Source organism: Protopterus annectens, chromosome 8.part0 (assembly GCF_019279795.1).
Source record: "Protopterus annectens isolate FY-2018-M chromosome 8.part0, PAN1.0, whole genome shotgun sequence".
NCBI lineage: Eukaryota > Metazoa > Chordata > Ceratodontiformes > Protopteridae > Protopterus > Protopterus annectens.
This window is the reverse complement of record NC_056741.1, coordinates 1,365,379,091-1,365,394,560: the sequence shown is the minus strand read 5'-3', so window position 1 is coordinate 1,365,394,560 and position 15,470 is coordinate 1,365,379,091. Positions and strand designations below refer to the sequence as shown.

The window sequence follows — 15,470 nt, the reverse complement described above, 5'->3', positions numbered from 1 at the left end:
TACTTCTGTTCTCCTGGAACTCTTATTCAGTATGCAGACAATTTCCACCTTACTCTGTACCTCTTGCACTCTTCCTGAACTAAATCTACTTGGTGTAATTATCAATAACAAACTTGCCATTGACTTCCACATCCCACAAAACATAAAGAAAACTCTGAAAAAATTAGGACTTTACAGAAACAGGCAATTCTTAACTACATCAACAAAGACTGCCCTGGCTAAAGCTTTACTGCTCCCCTCCCTATTTTATGGTTCGCCTATACTCACCAACTTAAAAAAAATTCTGCTATGCCCACAATTTGACCAATGCTATAATAAAGTTACAAATTTCACGACAAACTCCCAAATACCACACATAGCACTGTAAATTTCTACATGAACTAAACTGACTTGAACTCCCTAACAAACTTGCAATATATCCAGCTACCTACTATGCACAAACTAATTTACAAAATCGCTGCCTACCCTGCCCTAGACAATCTAGTTAAACCCTACATACTTAACAGATCCCTTAGTTCAGAGGACAAAAACTTGATAGCAATATCTAAACCCTCAAAAAGATCTGGTTAGTGCTTGTATACATACTCTGTCTCTAAAATATGGAATGCTCTCCCCTCCACCACCAGATCTATCCCAGGCCTGCCAATGTTCAAAGCCTCTCTTAAAGAGCACCTCAGTAACGCATGGCTGTGTACCTGCACAACTCCAGGTTAATCTCACCCGTCACCTAGATTACTCTAATCCTCACCTTCCCCCATTTTTTTCTCCTCGGTCTCTTTTACCCATATATCAAAGAAGCCTCACTAATTACTCTCCACCATCACCCTAATCTCAGCCTGTACTCTTTCTGTCCCTCTAAACTCCTACTAAGTCTACATTCTTAAAACCACAAGGCTAATACTCCCCCTTCAAACTAATGCTAAACTCCATTTGTATGATCTTCACAAAGCCTATTTACGCAAGGATTACTTTCACATGTCACAATACACAAACCCCATCCAGTTGTGCTGATAACCAAATAATTTTACTGCTATAACTCCATACTCTCATGAAGTTCTCTCCATTTTGAGTACCATGTTCACAGTTTATTAACTCTTCAAGAAACCTATTGAAATTAATCTTAAATCATGAGTTTGTTGTAAAGTTTTAAGTAATCTGTAGATTACAACATACTTCTAGGACAGATAAGACACTCAGTTTTAACTACCTATACATGTAAATATTTGAATCTGCTTGTATATCCTAAATGTGAAGCTCTTCTCCCTGGGCCTCCACTGAAAATGGGTTCTGTGACCCAGTTGGACTATCCAGGTAAACAACTGTCAAATAAGCAAATACATTTATGGAAAACTAAATATGCCAAGGTTAGAGGTAGATGAGGCTCAACAATCAAAAGTTAAGCTAGGAAGAGACTAAATAAAAATGGTGATATATAACCAATCTGCAGGAATTTTTCCAGGAATAGATGGTATTCTGGTGGAAGTCTGGAAGCTTTGGAAGCTAGGGTGGAAGAAAGTGATGAAGATCTGGAAGGTTTTGTTTAACAGTATTTTAAAAGGAGGTTAAGCAGCATCATCCTGGAAAAATCTGTGGTGGCTGTGATTCCTAAATATAGTAAAGGCCATCAGATCCAGCTTCATATAGGCCCATCTCAATTTTAAACCATGATTATAAACTGTTTGCCTAGACAATGGCTAAAAGAATGGCAAAAGTGATGCCAAAATTGATAGATATGGATCAATGTAGTTTTGTGTACAGTAATGATCCAGTAGAAAGCGGAATGTAAGAAAATACTGTTGCTACTGGAGTCTTGATGCCGAGAAATTATTCAACAGAGTAAGCCATGATTTTGAGTAGGGCAATGGAAGCATTTGCATTCCCCGATACAATAATAAGGTTTTAAAGATATATGTAGGACGGGAGGCAAAAATCAAAGTGGGCAGGTTCATCTCTGATAAGTTGTGTCTGAACAGTGTAACCAGGCACCCAGTGTCCTCTTTCCCTTTAGTTATTTGTTGTATTTAGAACCATTGGCAAAGAAAATAAGGAACTCAGAAATTGAAGGATGTAATTTGTATGGTGTTCAAGAAAAGTTGGCTTTATTTGCAGATGATGGTTTGTACACAGTAGAAAAAGAAAATGACATCGCATTGCTGGGTAACATGCTGAGACAGTTCCATGTTTTTTCAGGATATAAAATTAATAAAGATAAAACAAAGGCTATAGCTATAAACTCTCTTCCCACACATGAATTCATTTAGCAATACCCATATTTATGGAAACATGATAAAGTGAAGTATTTAGGAGTATGGATTTAAGCAGGATTCCGTTATAGGAGCTAAGGATATGTGAGAAGAGACTAAAAAGATAATACAAAAACTAAGAAACTGAAAGCTCTTGCCTATGGTTATGGATTGCAAGATACAAGCAGTAAAAATATTTAGTTCCTTTGGTTTTATATACAGGTCAAGCATATTTTTATCAACCATAGAATCTGACATTAATTAGACTTGAAGGATTTTATCTCGAAGGGGAACAGGGCAAGACTTGCTCGGGATAAGTTGATTCTGCCAATAGAACAAGGTTTGGATTACCTGATTTTGAAGGGATATTCCTTAAGGAGAATAATGGTCATACAGAATATTATATTCATAAAGTAGCAGATAGTATGCTAAGAACTAAGCCAACACTGTAATGGAGAAAGGAGATTTTGTCAATAGGGATGACTGCAATTAGGGTATAGAGAAATAGGCAAGAGGGGGCTGGAAATTACTGGAGGAAGCTGGCAAAGGAACCAAGATATTGGGAACTAATAGAGAGGAAAAGGTAATAGAATGAGAAGAGGCCAATAGGACCTTGAAGGCTAGTGATTGTCTTCCCTATCAAGGATTAATATCAGAATATAGACAAATAAAAATGACTTTAATTTAGGATTCCACTGTCCCTAAACTGGTTGAATTTTTAAATGAATCTGGAATAGAAGCTCCTGTTATAAAATGGCTAATAGAGTATATAAAATATTGCATGATAACTAAAGGAATCAATTAAAGGAGGTCCGAAAAGTTTGGAAAGAAAGATTAGATAAGCATTTCACAAAGAAACAATGGGGGGGACTTGTATGGCTCACAAATATGGAACAAAATCTAAATGACTGAGGATTTTTGCCTGCAAGTGTTTGCATAGATACTTGTACCCCAAGCAGACTCCAAAGACTTTTTCCTCAGGTAGATGTCAAATGTTGGAGGAGTAATGGGGAGGAAAGAGGTACCTGGAGCATATGTTCTCAGAGTATAATGAGCTGGTAGACTTAAAAAATTCCCTTCTGAGTACTCTGTTGGGAATTCTGGGTGAGCAAATGAGAACATTTATATTTTCTTTGAGCTGGAATACAGGATCTCAATTGCCTTAACATAGTAAGGCCTTGTTAAGTTTAAATCTGATATCTGCCAAACAAGCAATTACTAGAAAATGGAAATCCATCTAAATCTATAGTTGATGTAGTGAATATTGTAGCGGAGATAAAAAAAAATAAATAAATAATAAGCAGGATCTTTAGAAAATGGTAGGAATAAATTACATAGAAAAAAAATGGAAATTGTGGGAAAAATATATGGAGAAAAATGTTTTGAAGGAGGTTTGAGAAGGCAGGAACTGAACAATTTATGTAATGTTGCTTTGATTATATGGTATAAAACAATATTTGTGATGGTAAAATTTGTAAAATGTGAACTTGTTAATACGGTTTGATTACCTTATATAAACGTACCTTTGCCTGTGCCACAGGTGATTATTCAATGAAAGGGTTAAAAAAAGAACGAAAGCAAGCATTTCCATGTTTAACAATAAAGTAGAGGAAAGTCTTTGCTAAATTTTCACATTGGCGATATGAATGCCAGTTTGGTCCTCCCCTGAAAGTAGGCTGTTGGCCTAATGAGAGTAACTCAATCAATTTATTTATTTTGTGTTAATTTATTATCCAGCTGAAATGGACTTTCTGTGCCCTGGGCTACTAACTTTAAATTCTAAAAAATACAACCTATATTTCTACTCTAGAAATTCTGGGTTTGTAGGACTGATGACTGAACCTCACTGTTGCACCCTTTGGAAGCTAGGGTCCTTCTGCAGTGCTGATGGCCAGTTTGGGGCAAACTGCAGCTCAGTACCGTCCTTAATTTCACTGTGCCATTGTAAAACAGAAAAGGGAGATGGAACACCTTTACTTGGGTATCTTAGTCTAGCCTGTGCCCCTGTAAAATGGAAAGGCAAGATTAAATACCTCTACCTGGTGTCCTAATCTAAATTGTAACATTGATGCGGTGTGCCTTTAATTAGATATCTTGTTCTAGACTGTCATTCTAAAAAAAAGGGGGGGAAGGGAAGTGAAGTGGCTTTTAATTGGGTATTATCCATACAAAGCCTTCTAGCCTTCCTAGTCTAGATTATGCATAATCAGCCCTATATGGATGAAAGGGACCAACTCTGAGGCCTTTATCACCTACAAACGGTAGGATGCAGGCCCTATGAGGTTCTGCATGCACTTTCACAAGAATAATAAGGCATCAGTAGGTACTGATGGCCTGTGTTGATATGTTAATACTCCAAGTATACTGTCACAAATGCCTGCTTAATCGTATTAATATTCAAAAATAAATATGTAGTGTTTGCTTTTTACTCCATCTGTTATTTCTGCAGTAGTCAGGATACTGGATGTGTAGAAAATGCTGTATACACTAATTCAGGACCAATGATCAGCAGCATTTAATCTTAAACTGCCCAAACTGAAACCTGTGCAGTGACCATACATTTCAACTGTCCAGAGTTTTTACAGAATGACCAGCTTTTTGTCTCACATTTGTGTCTGTTCCTAATAAACTTTGTGACCATCTGGCAATCTGGCAAATCACTGAAGATTGAAGTCCCTGAATAATGACAAGTATTTGCTTTTCAGACTTCATATCCTTCAGAAAATACATGCTAATACAAATCCTGTTATTCTAGCAAGTTTATTAAAGCAATATTTAAAATCTGTCCCTATTGTTGGGCATTTCTCCTCCCATTATTTTAGGCTTTGTCCAGATTTCTTATGCTAAGAGGTTGAGAGGTATGGCAGTGATAAATTGGAGTGTGTGAATTCCATCTAGCATGCACCAAAATTTTCAGTACAACTGGAGGTGTAATGCATAGTTTCATTGCTTTAATTAGTGGTTTGACAGTTTAGCCCAATGAAAGTGGTGGTGTATTTTATCCTACTGAATATTAAAGCTTTGTGTATTTTTTTCCAGGAATCCCTCAGGAATTGCAACACAGTTAACTCTAGCGGAGCAACAATCCTATTCTTTCAGTATTGTGAACAGTCAGAAAGCCACCATAGCAAAGAAAATCCAGGATGCTTTAGATGAAGGGTATGTGGCAAGTTACTTTTAAAAAAATATATCTTAATTGTTTAATCTGAGCACATCATTACGTTTTACTGCCACATCAGGCAGTGTCGAATATACAGCATCTCCAGTAACTTCTGGTTTCATCATATCTTTTGAAATCCATTGTTTCACCTTGCGTGGCTGGTACAGATGGAAAATTGTTAATATTCAAACCATACCATATCAGAGAGATGTGGCTTTGAATTAAAGCCTCATGGCTTGCATGGTGCTGTCAGTATGAAGCATCTCAGATGCTTGAGCTTCAGAACTCGAGGTAGTTCCTGTTCATTCCATGCAGGATCAATAAGTTTGTGGCTGGTTGTATAGCTTTTGTACTCCAGAAGTAAAGCCTCCCCGAAAAGGAGCATGAGGCACCTTTCCGTTGTCTGTTACTGATTCTCCTTTCCCTGAGTTTCAGCTACCTCTGAGTAATAAGAAATGAACAGAGGTGCAGAGGGCTGGTCCCCTGTTCATTTTTTTTTCTTTAATTTATTTGTAAACCTTACAGTCTTGACTATGTTACAAGTGTGCGTGTGTGTACTTGAGCTGTGTGTTTTGAACTCTGTTTGCTGGGAAATCTGTAAGCCTGGATGAGCAGCTTCAAGGCCTACTGCTAAGGGTATATGTTCATACTGAAAGGGTAGTGCAGCAATGAAGTGGGTCATAAGGGTTATGGCACCCCAGCTAAAAGCCTTGGATATCTGGGGTTTATACAATGTGTGACATATACAGTAAGTCATTTAATTTGCTCTTGCCTTCATAAGGATTTTGTTCTCTTTGGGTCTGCATGGCTATTGAACTACATGCAGAATTGTAAAAAGCTGCTGAAGCAGTAGTTGAGACAGTCACCAAAGATAAGTATTTTTTTCACTGAAGGAACATTTTCCTGGCAATAACATGCATATATTAAGAGTTGGATTATTACAGTCAGCACACTACAGACAGTAACTGAAGGTAGTATGGTGCTAGTAAGACTAGTGATGTAAACCATATACTGTGAGAAAGTCTGGCTGGACAACAGGCTACAGGAATATTGTTGGACAGTATGGCCATTTTTCATACATAATTTAATGTTACATGAATATCGTTTTGGAGCAGGTCTATTTTTCGAACATAATTCATCACATACGATTAGCTGAACTGCACAGCTTCCCAAAGTAGAATCTGACTAAATGCATCACCTTATCTCTGACTGCAGATACGTCTGCAATTGGAGAACAATGCTGTTGCAGTCAATTTCTACGAAGGTTGTGGTGAGTGGTCATTCTCGGACATCTGAAACTGACAGGGGCTACACATTGGAGGTAGGAGATCAATGAACTGGCCTTTATTATTGTTCAAGTTCTCTATATACTGCCTTAATCCAAATGGTTGCCTCATTAATCCACACACTTGTGACTTACAAAAGGCCTCCGTGTTTATGCATTGATACTGAATTATTGTAAGTGACTGTAAATCCTGAATCAAGGTCATAAATCTTGCTGATGAGTTTTTCTGTCCGTTTACAAAGTATTAAACTGGGGAATGAAAGATGAGCTTCGCGTGTGCTTATTTGTTTAATCATCTCTCTTTTTTTCGTATACAGTAGACTCCCTCTTATCCAGTCTCGCTGGGACAGGACCTTAGGCTGAATAAACGAATGGCCGGTTAATCAGAAAAAGCATACAAATTAGCATTCATAGGTTGTAAATCCGCTAGAATAACAGGATTTGCATTAGTATGCATTTTTTAAGGAATATGAAGTCTAAAACTTGAACGTCTGTCATTTCACCCAGAGGAGGCAGAATTGTTCTTCACTGTTGTCTTTTGCTAGGGCTACAGCAGATATTTGATGACTGGTTAAAGAGGAGGCCATTTAATGAGAGGCCAGATAAGAGGGAGTCTACTGTATGATTTTATGGTAACTTAGTTAAGTGGGAGATAAAGCGCGCAGCAATGACAGACAGAAGAGCAAAGCTGAATGAGGTAGGAAAGGGTGGCAGTGAGAAGTGGAATCCTGATTGAATTCATCCTCTCAATTGGAAAGACTAGATGTACACATAGCAGCAGTCCAGGGTGCATTTCTAATATAGCATTTCACTGTACAGTCTGAGGAACTCCAACACTGAGAAGCATTTAACTTGGAAAAGCTACTGAAATTTCAAAGAAAACTGTTCCTTTGACATGCTTCTATTGCGTACCTGCTGCTCTTCTATTATTATATACTAAAAAGCTCTACCTGAGTTACATAGTATAACAATGAACTCTGTCACAACAATCCTATTCCTTCAGCACTGTGAGCTATCAGCTAGCAGAACAAAGAAAAACCAGGATGCTTTAGTTGAGGGGTATGTGGCAAGCAACCCATTTCTATTTTGTTTTGTCCGATTTCTGAAGGCACTGGAAATATATAGATTCATAGGAAATTACTAGGCTAATGGCTTAAGAGCCCTTACAAGCCTAGTCGATATAACCCAATTTTACCCAATATTTGGCTCCTAGGGGTACGAGGATGACATGGGTTTGTGCCTATGCACTGAATATCTTATAGATTGTCCCTGTCCATAAGATACATAGGTGCTACCCCAGGTGTGAATTTGTGATCCCTTATTCATTGATCCAAACTGTGTTTGAAGAAGACAAGGGAAAGACTCTGCTTAATGTGAATAGGAAGCTTTTTTCAACAAAGGGGAATAACCCATTCAGACTTTCTACTGCAGAAAGTAATTTCTTGTGACCTTTCTTTGGCTGTGATTCAGGTTTACCACAAGGGTGAAGCTTTAATACAGCCATTGTATCCCTTGCAGTAAGGTTTTCTGATTCATAGAACTCCATAATGCTGAAGTTTACCTCTAGCTGGGGCCTCTGAGTAGAAGGAAATCTCAGAAGCAGAGATGCCTGATAATGCAACAATTGGAGGGAGTAGATAATGCTAATTAGCCATGAACTCTTCCCCCAGAAATGCCATTGGCTCCTAATTTGTGTTACTGATTGATTCAGAGAATCGTTCAGCTGGTTAAAATTTCATTGTTGGAGGAAAAGGTGAATGTCATCAAAATGTGTCCCTCAGAACCATAAATGGATCATCTGATGCCACTCCCTGGTCTGGTGCTCCTTAACTCTAGGTTGGGATCAATTTAAAAGCCCCTTCTCTAATCTGGCATTTTTATCTAGGAGTAGAAACCCAAGGTCTTAACACTCCATTCCCTCAAGCTCTCTGAGTGCAAAAAAAGATATATTCTCCAAACTGGTGCCCAGGTGTGCCTGGTCCTAAAGCCCTCCTCTCTTCTCCATGCTGTTGTATTTAACTAGGAGCATTAAACTGAAAAAAATGGATCTGACAGTCGCATCCCCTGATACCTTGCACCTGTGATAGCTGCCCCCTTTGTCCCTCTCTAGCCACTCTTCTGATGTCAGTCACACATTCACCGATATGGAAGCAGTCACAGAACAGGTAAGTTCAGCAAAAAATGTAGTAATGTGGGGAGGGGTATGTTAGTGTGTGTGTGTGTGTGTGTGTGTGTGTGTGTGTGTGTGTGTCTCTCTGTAGGGGTCATGAATGTGTCTGCCTGGGTGGGTCAGGGAGCAAATGGAGAGTCCGGGGGGGGTGTTAAAAGCATGCACAGTTTGACTAATACAATGGAAAGATAATCTGTTCATCTGAAGTGAAATGTATACAATGAAAACTGCTGTTGTATGGCATGCGCAAATGATTCATGGGTTAAGCAGACAGATGCGGTAGAGTGAACAGGCACTCATCTGCCATTTGTTTACTGTTCCTGTCAGACTAGGCAACTGTACCACTCCCATTTTATCTCTGCATTTTTGAAAGTTTACTACTGTTGAGGCCTCTCAAAATGGGGAATTCTGTTTTAGTTGTACATTTTGGAATTTGCCTCCCTCAAGTCATATTTCCACCAGTTCCAGCAGCAAAATATTTACTAGGGAGTTGTAATGTGTGGCAATAGGCAAGTATCTGGAATAGAACTGACTGTTTTGCTTTTTACTTTTTTGTAGATCTTGCAAGTCTAGAACTGCTGTTTCCCTGATCTGTTCCAGTAAGTAAATACTGTAATATTTTCTAGAATAGAAACTTTATTTTTTCTTAAACTTACTGACTGTCAAATTGTCATCATATTGTCATCATATTTAATATTGTGACTGATTATGACTGCATTTTTTCACTTTGGGTTGTATCTTTGTCGACCCCCAAGTATAATGTATGCATTTCATGTATTCACTAATCATGTTGTAATCATATCTTTGCTGCAACTTAGAGTATTTGCAACAGTAAAAAGGAATCTATTGTGTCACTAATGTTCAGGTAAAAACAGAGGTGATTGCCTGCTGGTAAGGGCTACTCCATGTAACAAAGCTAGTACTGTCTAGGAGAAGCTCCCAGGAATAACAAAACAAAAGCAATACTAGAAGTAACAATGTAAAGAGTTCTTGGAACCCACTGATTCCAGGTAGTACATTACGTCATTATTATTCAGGAGGTGTGCAAGAATCAACCCATCCTTACTTTGTTAGCTCCTTGGGTGTCTGGCTCCATGTTCCATGTCACTTCTATACAAGTGACTTTGCAGCTTTTTTAGTTTGTATATTGTGTAACATGAACATAATAGATGAAGTCTTTCAGTGACAAAAACAGTTGTGCAAATAACTTTTGAATACAAGTGGGCATGGGGCAGACGAGGGAATGAATGCAGAAGACATGCTATATGTATTATCGCTGTGATTTGTTTAATGATAACATAACAAGGAAATAAAAATGGATTTGTTAGACCTTTATCTCAGCTCAGAAGATAAAGAATCCAAGGTTTATATCTTTAGAATGGTCCTTGCAGTTTTTCATTTGTCGCGTGGGTTTCCTTCAGGTGCTCTGGTTTCCTCCCACATCCCAAAGACAATGCTGTAGGTGGATTGGACACTCCAAATTGGCCCTAGGTGTGAGTGTGTGCATGTGTGTGCCTTCAGTGGAAGGTTGGGCATCGGTCTGGCAACTTGACTCTGTAAAACTCCACTGCCAATCATGAGGGACAGGTGATCTGCCGTGGCGACCCCTAACCGGGAAAAGCTGAAAGAAGAAGTTTTTCATTTTCACGTATTTAAATCCCTCCCCAACCCTACAGCTTTAAAACTTGCAGTAGCACCATCCCATAACCAAGGAGCACTCCTATCTTTTTTTTTTTTTGTTGACCTAAGCATATGCACAGTCAACATACTGATTTACCAATGGGTTAGTCCTGTAGCACTCTGTGGTTTTCAGGAATTGGAGGTCTGCTGCAATAAACCTGCATTTGACCAACAGCAGGTTTAGTTTACAGCTCAGCTTCCGTTTGTTCCCCTGCCAGCTGATTGGTCATCTGATTATATTCTGTATAGGATACTTAGGTGGCTCTTCATTTTGTAGTTCACCTAAGATGACTAAAATAAAAAGCATGCATATCATTTACAAATTCATACCATTCACTGCTCATTATTAGTCAGCGTAGCAGTTTATTACCAAGAATGACTGGAAGCAAACCTCTTGCAAGAGACTTTTCGATCGTAAGTCTGCAGCTGTGTTTTGGGAACATTTTCTTGAATTCTAAGAGTTATTACCTGTCGTAAGCAGTGAATATGCCATACTACACAAGTGGTGTTCTGTGCTGTGATGATCGCAATTTAACTACACCAAAGTAATTTTTGCTGCTCACAGCTAGCAACTAGAACATTAAGGCAACCCTCCGGTTCTTATCCATGTATTTTTCTTATTTGTTTTATATTGGGAATTCCTGTAAGTGTTGACAAGAACCAAAGTACATATTCCATAACAGTAATACGTTTTTAACATGTGGCTATTGCCGTCTGTGATAAGCCGACTGTGCTGCAAATTGTGAAGGGGATGTAGCCTTGACTTCTGCTCTAGACAGCCCTGTCTTGCTTAGTAGCCAGCCAGGGAAGTGAGATGAGTGACCAAAACCCTGCTCATCTTCCTTGTGGGGATGCAACTTCAGGAATGACATACACTGGTAGCTAGGACTCATTTTCTGAAGTATGTGCTGTCCCAGCAGGGATTGCAGGATGTCTGTCAGTGTGCCGTAGGAGGAGTTCCCATGCTTACACCCTGCAAAACTCTTCAGCAAAAAGGAAAGGAGGGGGTCAGGAGAAAAAACAGCAAAAAGCTGAGCCACCTAGGAAGCCAATGCACCTCTGTTAACCTCCCATCCCACTGGTCATGATTGTGACCATAAGGGAATAGAAACATTTAGCGGGGTGAGCTTTAAATAGTTGGGCTTGGTTGACACAAAAACTCTAAAACAAAATCTGATGAAGCACAAATCCGCTTGTTTTGATATATGTAAACCAGGATAGCAAACAATATTTAATTCACACACACACACATATATATATGTATATATATATATGTATATATATATATATATATATATATATATATATATATATATATATATATATTCACTTCATAACACTGAAATATCAAAGCACTGAAAATGAGAAAACTTCATAATATAGAAGACCAAAACACTGAAACTTCAAAACACTGAAAACTCAAAACACTGAAACTCAAAACACTGAAAACACATATCATACATATACTGACTTTAAACAACATAAATCATAGCACTTTCTACCAAGTGTAAACAGGGGGGCATGCCCCCTGCACCCCCATGTGGGGGGTTGTGCCCCCCACACCACCTACTACTTATGTATATCTACTCCAAGATTGCACTTAACTACACTAAGTGCAATCTTGGAGTTGATATATTTAAGTAGCAGGGGGTGTGGGGGGTGCAGGGGGGCTTGCCCGCCTGCATACACTTGGTAGAAAGTGCTATGATTTATGTCGTTTAAACTCAGTATATGTATGATATGTGTTTTCAGTGTTTTGAGTTTCAGTGTTTTGAGTTTGTGTTTTGAGTTTTCAAGATTTTGATGTTTGTGTGTTTTGATGTTTGTGTGTTTTGATGTTTGTGTGTTTTGATGTTTGTGTGTTTTGATGTTTGTGTGTTTTGAGTTTGTGTGTTTTGAGTTTGTGTGTTTTGAGTTTGTGTGTTTTGAAGTGAATCCACATTATATATATATATATATATATATATATATATATATATATATATATATATATACATATACATACACACACACACACACATCTACTTCACCAGCTGCCATTTACTGTTCACTTTCATTAAATGTCTTTTACAATATCGGTAAGTCAGCAAGTTTATTCCAAGAAAAAAGACCTAAGATTATTTGTTTACAATTTACTTATGCTCCTGTTACACATATCCAACCCATATTCCCAGTGCAGATACAGTCAGCCACCAGTACTTACCAGCTACAAACCTCCAGCACATTTTTTCTTGGACTCAAAACTTCAGTCTCCAGCAGTTTACCAATGAAAACATTTTTAATCCTCTCTGGGAGTTCAAGCAAACAGAGCCTACTTTTAGTGCAACGTGTATGGGTCCCCATCTCATAATTGTCATTCTGCAATTTTTGTTAAAAAAAAAATGTAATTCATAAAGGAAGCACAAAATCATCCTTTGCAGCAGAAATGTTAAATGAAATGTCAGATTTCTGCATGGTTAGCAATTTCTGCATGGTTAGCACTCCTGAGATAAAGTATATTCTGAAATATTTTTTGCCCCAGAATATTAACTGACAGCACTAATTGTGCATATTATTTGAACACTTCTTTGTAACAATTTACAGTGTTGAAACCTAGTCTCATAAACTGCAGTGTCATTACAAACTCCATTCCCAAAAGATGATTCTAGGGAGGAAATTTGTGCTAATGAGAAGCAACCTTTTGAGATGAACTCTCACAATGGCACTGCAGATTTTTTGATAAGTCCAAAAGTGTTACAAAATATTAACTGCCAGACTTGCAGGTCTGTGATTAATTTGATGCAACTTACCTTATTTCGGTTGATTTAACATGTTTACACCTAGTTACAATGTTCCCTTTATGGTGTTACACTTATAATCTGCACTGTCCTTGCACATCTGTATTAAAAAAGGTGATTTAAGGCAAAACAAGATTTGCAATTGCAAAACCATACCTGGAGGGACTGGCAAAGTAAAATATGCAAAGTTTCACTTGAGCAACTGCATAAAAATTTATATGCTTATTCTATACTCTTGTTAAAGGAAAATAGGGGCACACAGTGCCTTTAGTAGCTTGTTCCCAAGGGACTCAAAAAACATGTACTTTAGACTCATGCTTCACTATAGTCATGTGACAGAATGCACAACCAACAATCTTGTATGGGAACAGTAGTTAAGGTGCTGAAATATTTTATCAGTCTGAGATCCTGCTGAAATAGCCACTATCCTAGTTAAGTGATCTACATCAGCCTTCAACTTGGCTAGCAACCTTTTTGTCTGACTTTTCATAGTGTTGCAAAGGTCTGACTAGGGATACTGCAGTGTATAAGTACACTATTTTTGTGCCTCACAAAAACATGACTTGACCAGCTATATTTGCGAAGGACAATAATGCCCTGAATTTTGTACCAGAGAATCGGGGTTTAACTAGCAAAATGTTCTGGAGGAGCTGGCACAGGAGAGGTATAGCTAGAGCAGCAGCTGCTGTTGGCTCACCCACTTTGAGGGGATGAGCTGCTGTTTGTCCATGGGGTGCTCACCCACTTTGGGGAATGGGCTGTTGTTCCTCCATGGGGAGTACTCTGATAGTACTTGCCCCAGTAGTGAGGTGCATGCTGGGATAGTGAGATCCATCCTGGGATTAGTATGTGTGGAAGTGCGCGCACATTTTCCTGAGGTAAGGTTGTCCTATATCGGATAGAGGGACTAGCCTAACTTTCTGGTTGTATATGGCAGCTCTGCTCTTAGTACAGGGTCACTTCATGGGAGAATAAATAAGCCACTGTGCTGTTGCCCTTGAGAAGAACAAATAGATCAACTGAACAGCCAAAAGGGAAGCTTGATATGGGTTTGGGAAACAAAAAAAGGCATATGACTTACAAAGCATCATGACCTGGAAAGCTGTCAACTTATGACTGAAAGATGTAAAATACAACATGCCTGGCCATTGGAATAACATTTTATGGTAGCAGAGGCAATGGATAAAATGGTGCATATTTCTTTGTGCAGGGGTAATATTTAGGGAGAAGCACATTTTTTGAAATAACATGGCAAAAAACGGAGGTCTTTAATATTGAAAACTTTTGGCTATACCCATGCTGTGGTGGCCATGGATAGATGCAGTACTTCATCCTTATTTGTACAGAGAGAAATTGGCTACCTTTTTCCTGTTGGTGATGCCTCTTTCCAAGTATCCTAATATTTGTTTACCATTTTCCATTTTTTTTGTGGGTTCTACCAACTACTATTCTGTCTATGGCTCTGTCATTTTACATGGGTCTGTCACCAGGGCAGCTAAGGATTTGGCCTTGTAAAAATGCTCATTTCTTTTGTGTTCTTAAACAAGAAAGCTTGACACAAAAGACAGGCAGTATTATAGAAATCCCCACTTCAGACAGTGTCCACTTCAAACCCAAATACTGAGGAGTTTGTGTTCACTTAGTTGACCCAGTGCACCAAAAATATAGGACAATGAATAGGGGACAGTTTTTGCTTAATCCACTCAAATATTAGTAGAAGTGGGTTACTTGCTCCCATATTAGAGCACACATGTAACTGTACAATATAGGCATACTTTTCCATGTTACAGATATGAGAGGGCTGTGAACTTGGATGAAGGCAACACAAGCAATGTTAACCATGTAGAGCTGTAAACCTTTCATAGATTAGTAATCCACCTCTGAAACTGTAGAAAAAAATGTATTCTGCTCTTCAGAGCTGTTTTGTCTCACCTGGCCCTTGTGAATAATGACTTCTCATGCACAGAGCAATAAATATGGAATTGTTTACATTTATTTTTAAAAGAAAAATACAGTATTACAAAGGAAATCACTTCTAAAGTGGCCTGCAGGTGATCATCTATGACATGCCCAACCCTAATCTCATCTAGGTTAAATATTTCTCTAATCAGGGGAACAGAAGGTTAACTCCTACACAGACTACAGATGGACATGA

General features: G+C 38.4%; 1 protein-coding gene across 1 annotated transcript in view; it reads left to right on the top strand.

The window, feature by feature from the left end:
* The window catches only part of LOC122808489 (transmembrane protease serine 4-like), a 412,097-nt gene that overhangs the window by 271,101 nt on the left and 125,526 nt on the right, over window positions 1-15,470 (top strand). The window contains exons 6-7 of the mRNA XM_044079445.1: window positions 5,283-5,402; window positions 9,417-9,457. Coding sequence (XP_043935380.1) covers window positions 5,283-5,402; window positions 9,417-9,457 — 161 coding nt within the window. The remainder of the gene's footprint in view (window positions 1-5,282; window positions 5,403-9,416; window positions 9,458-15,470) is intronic.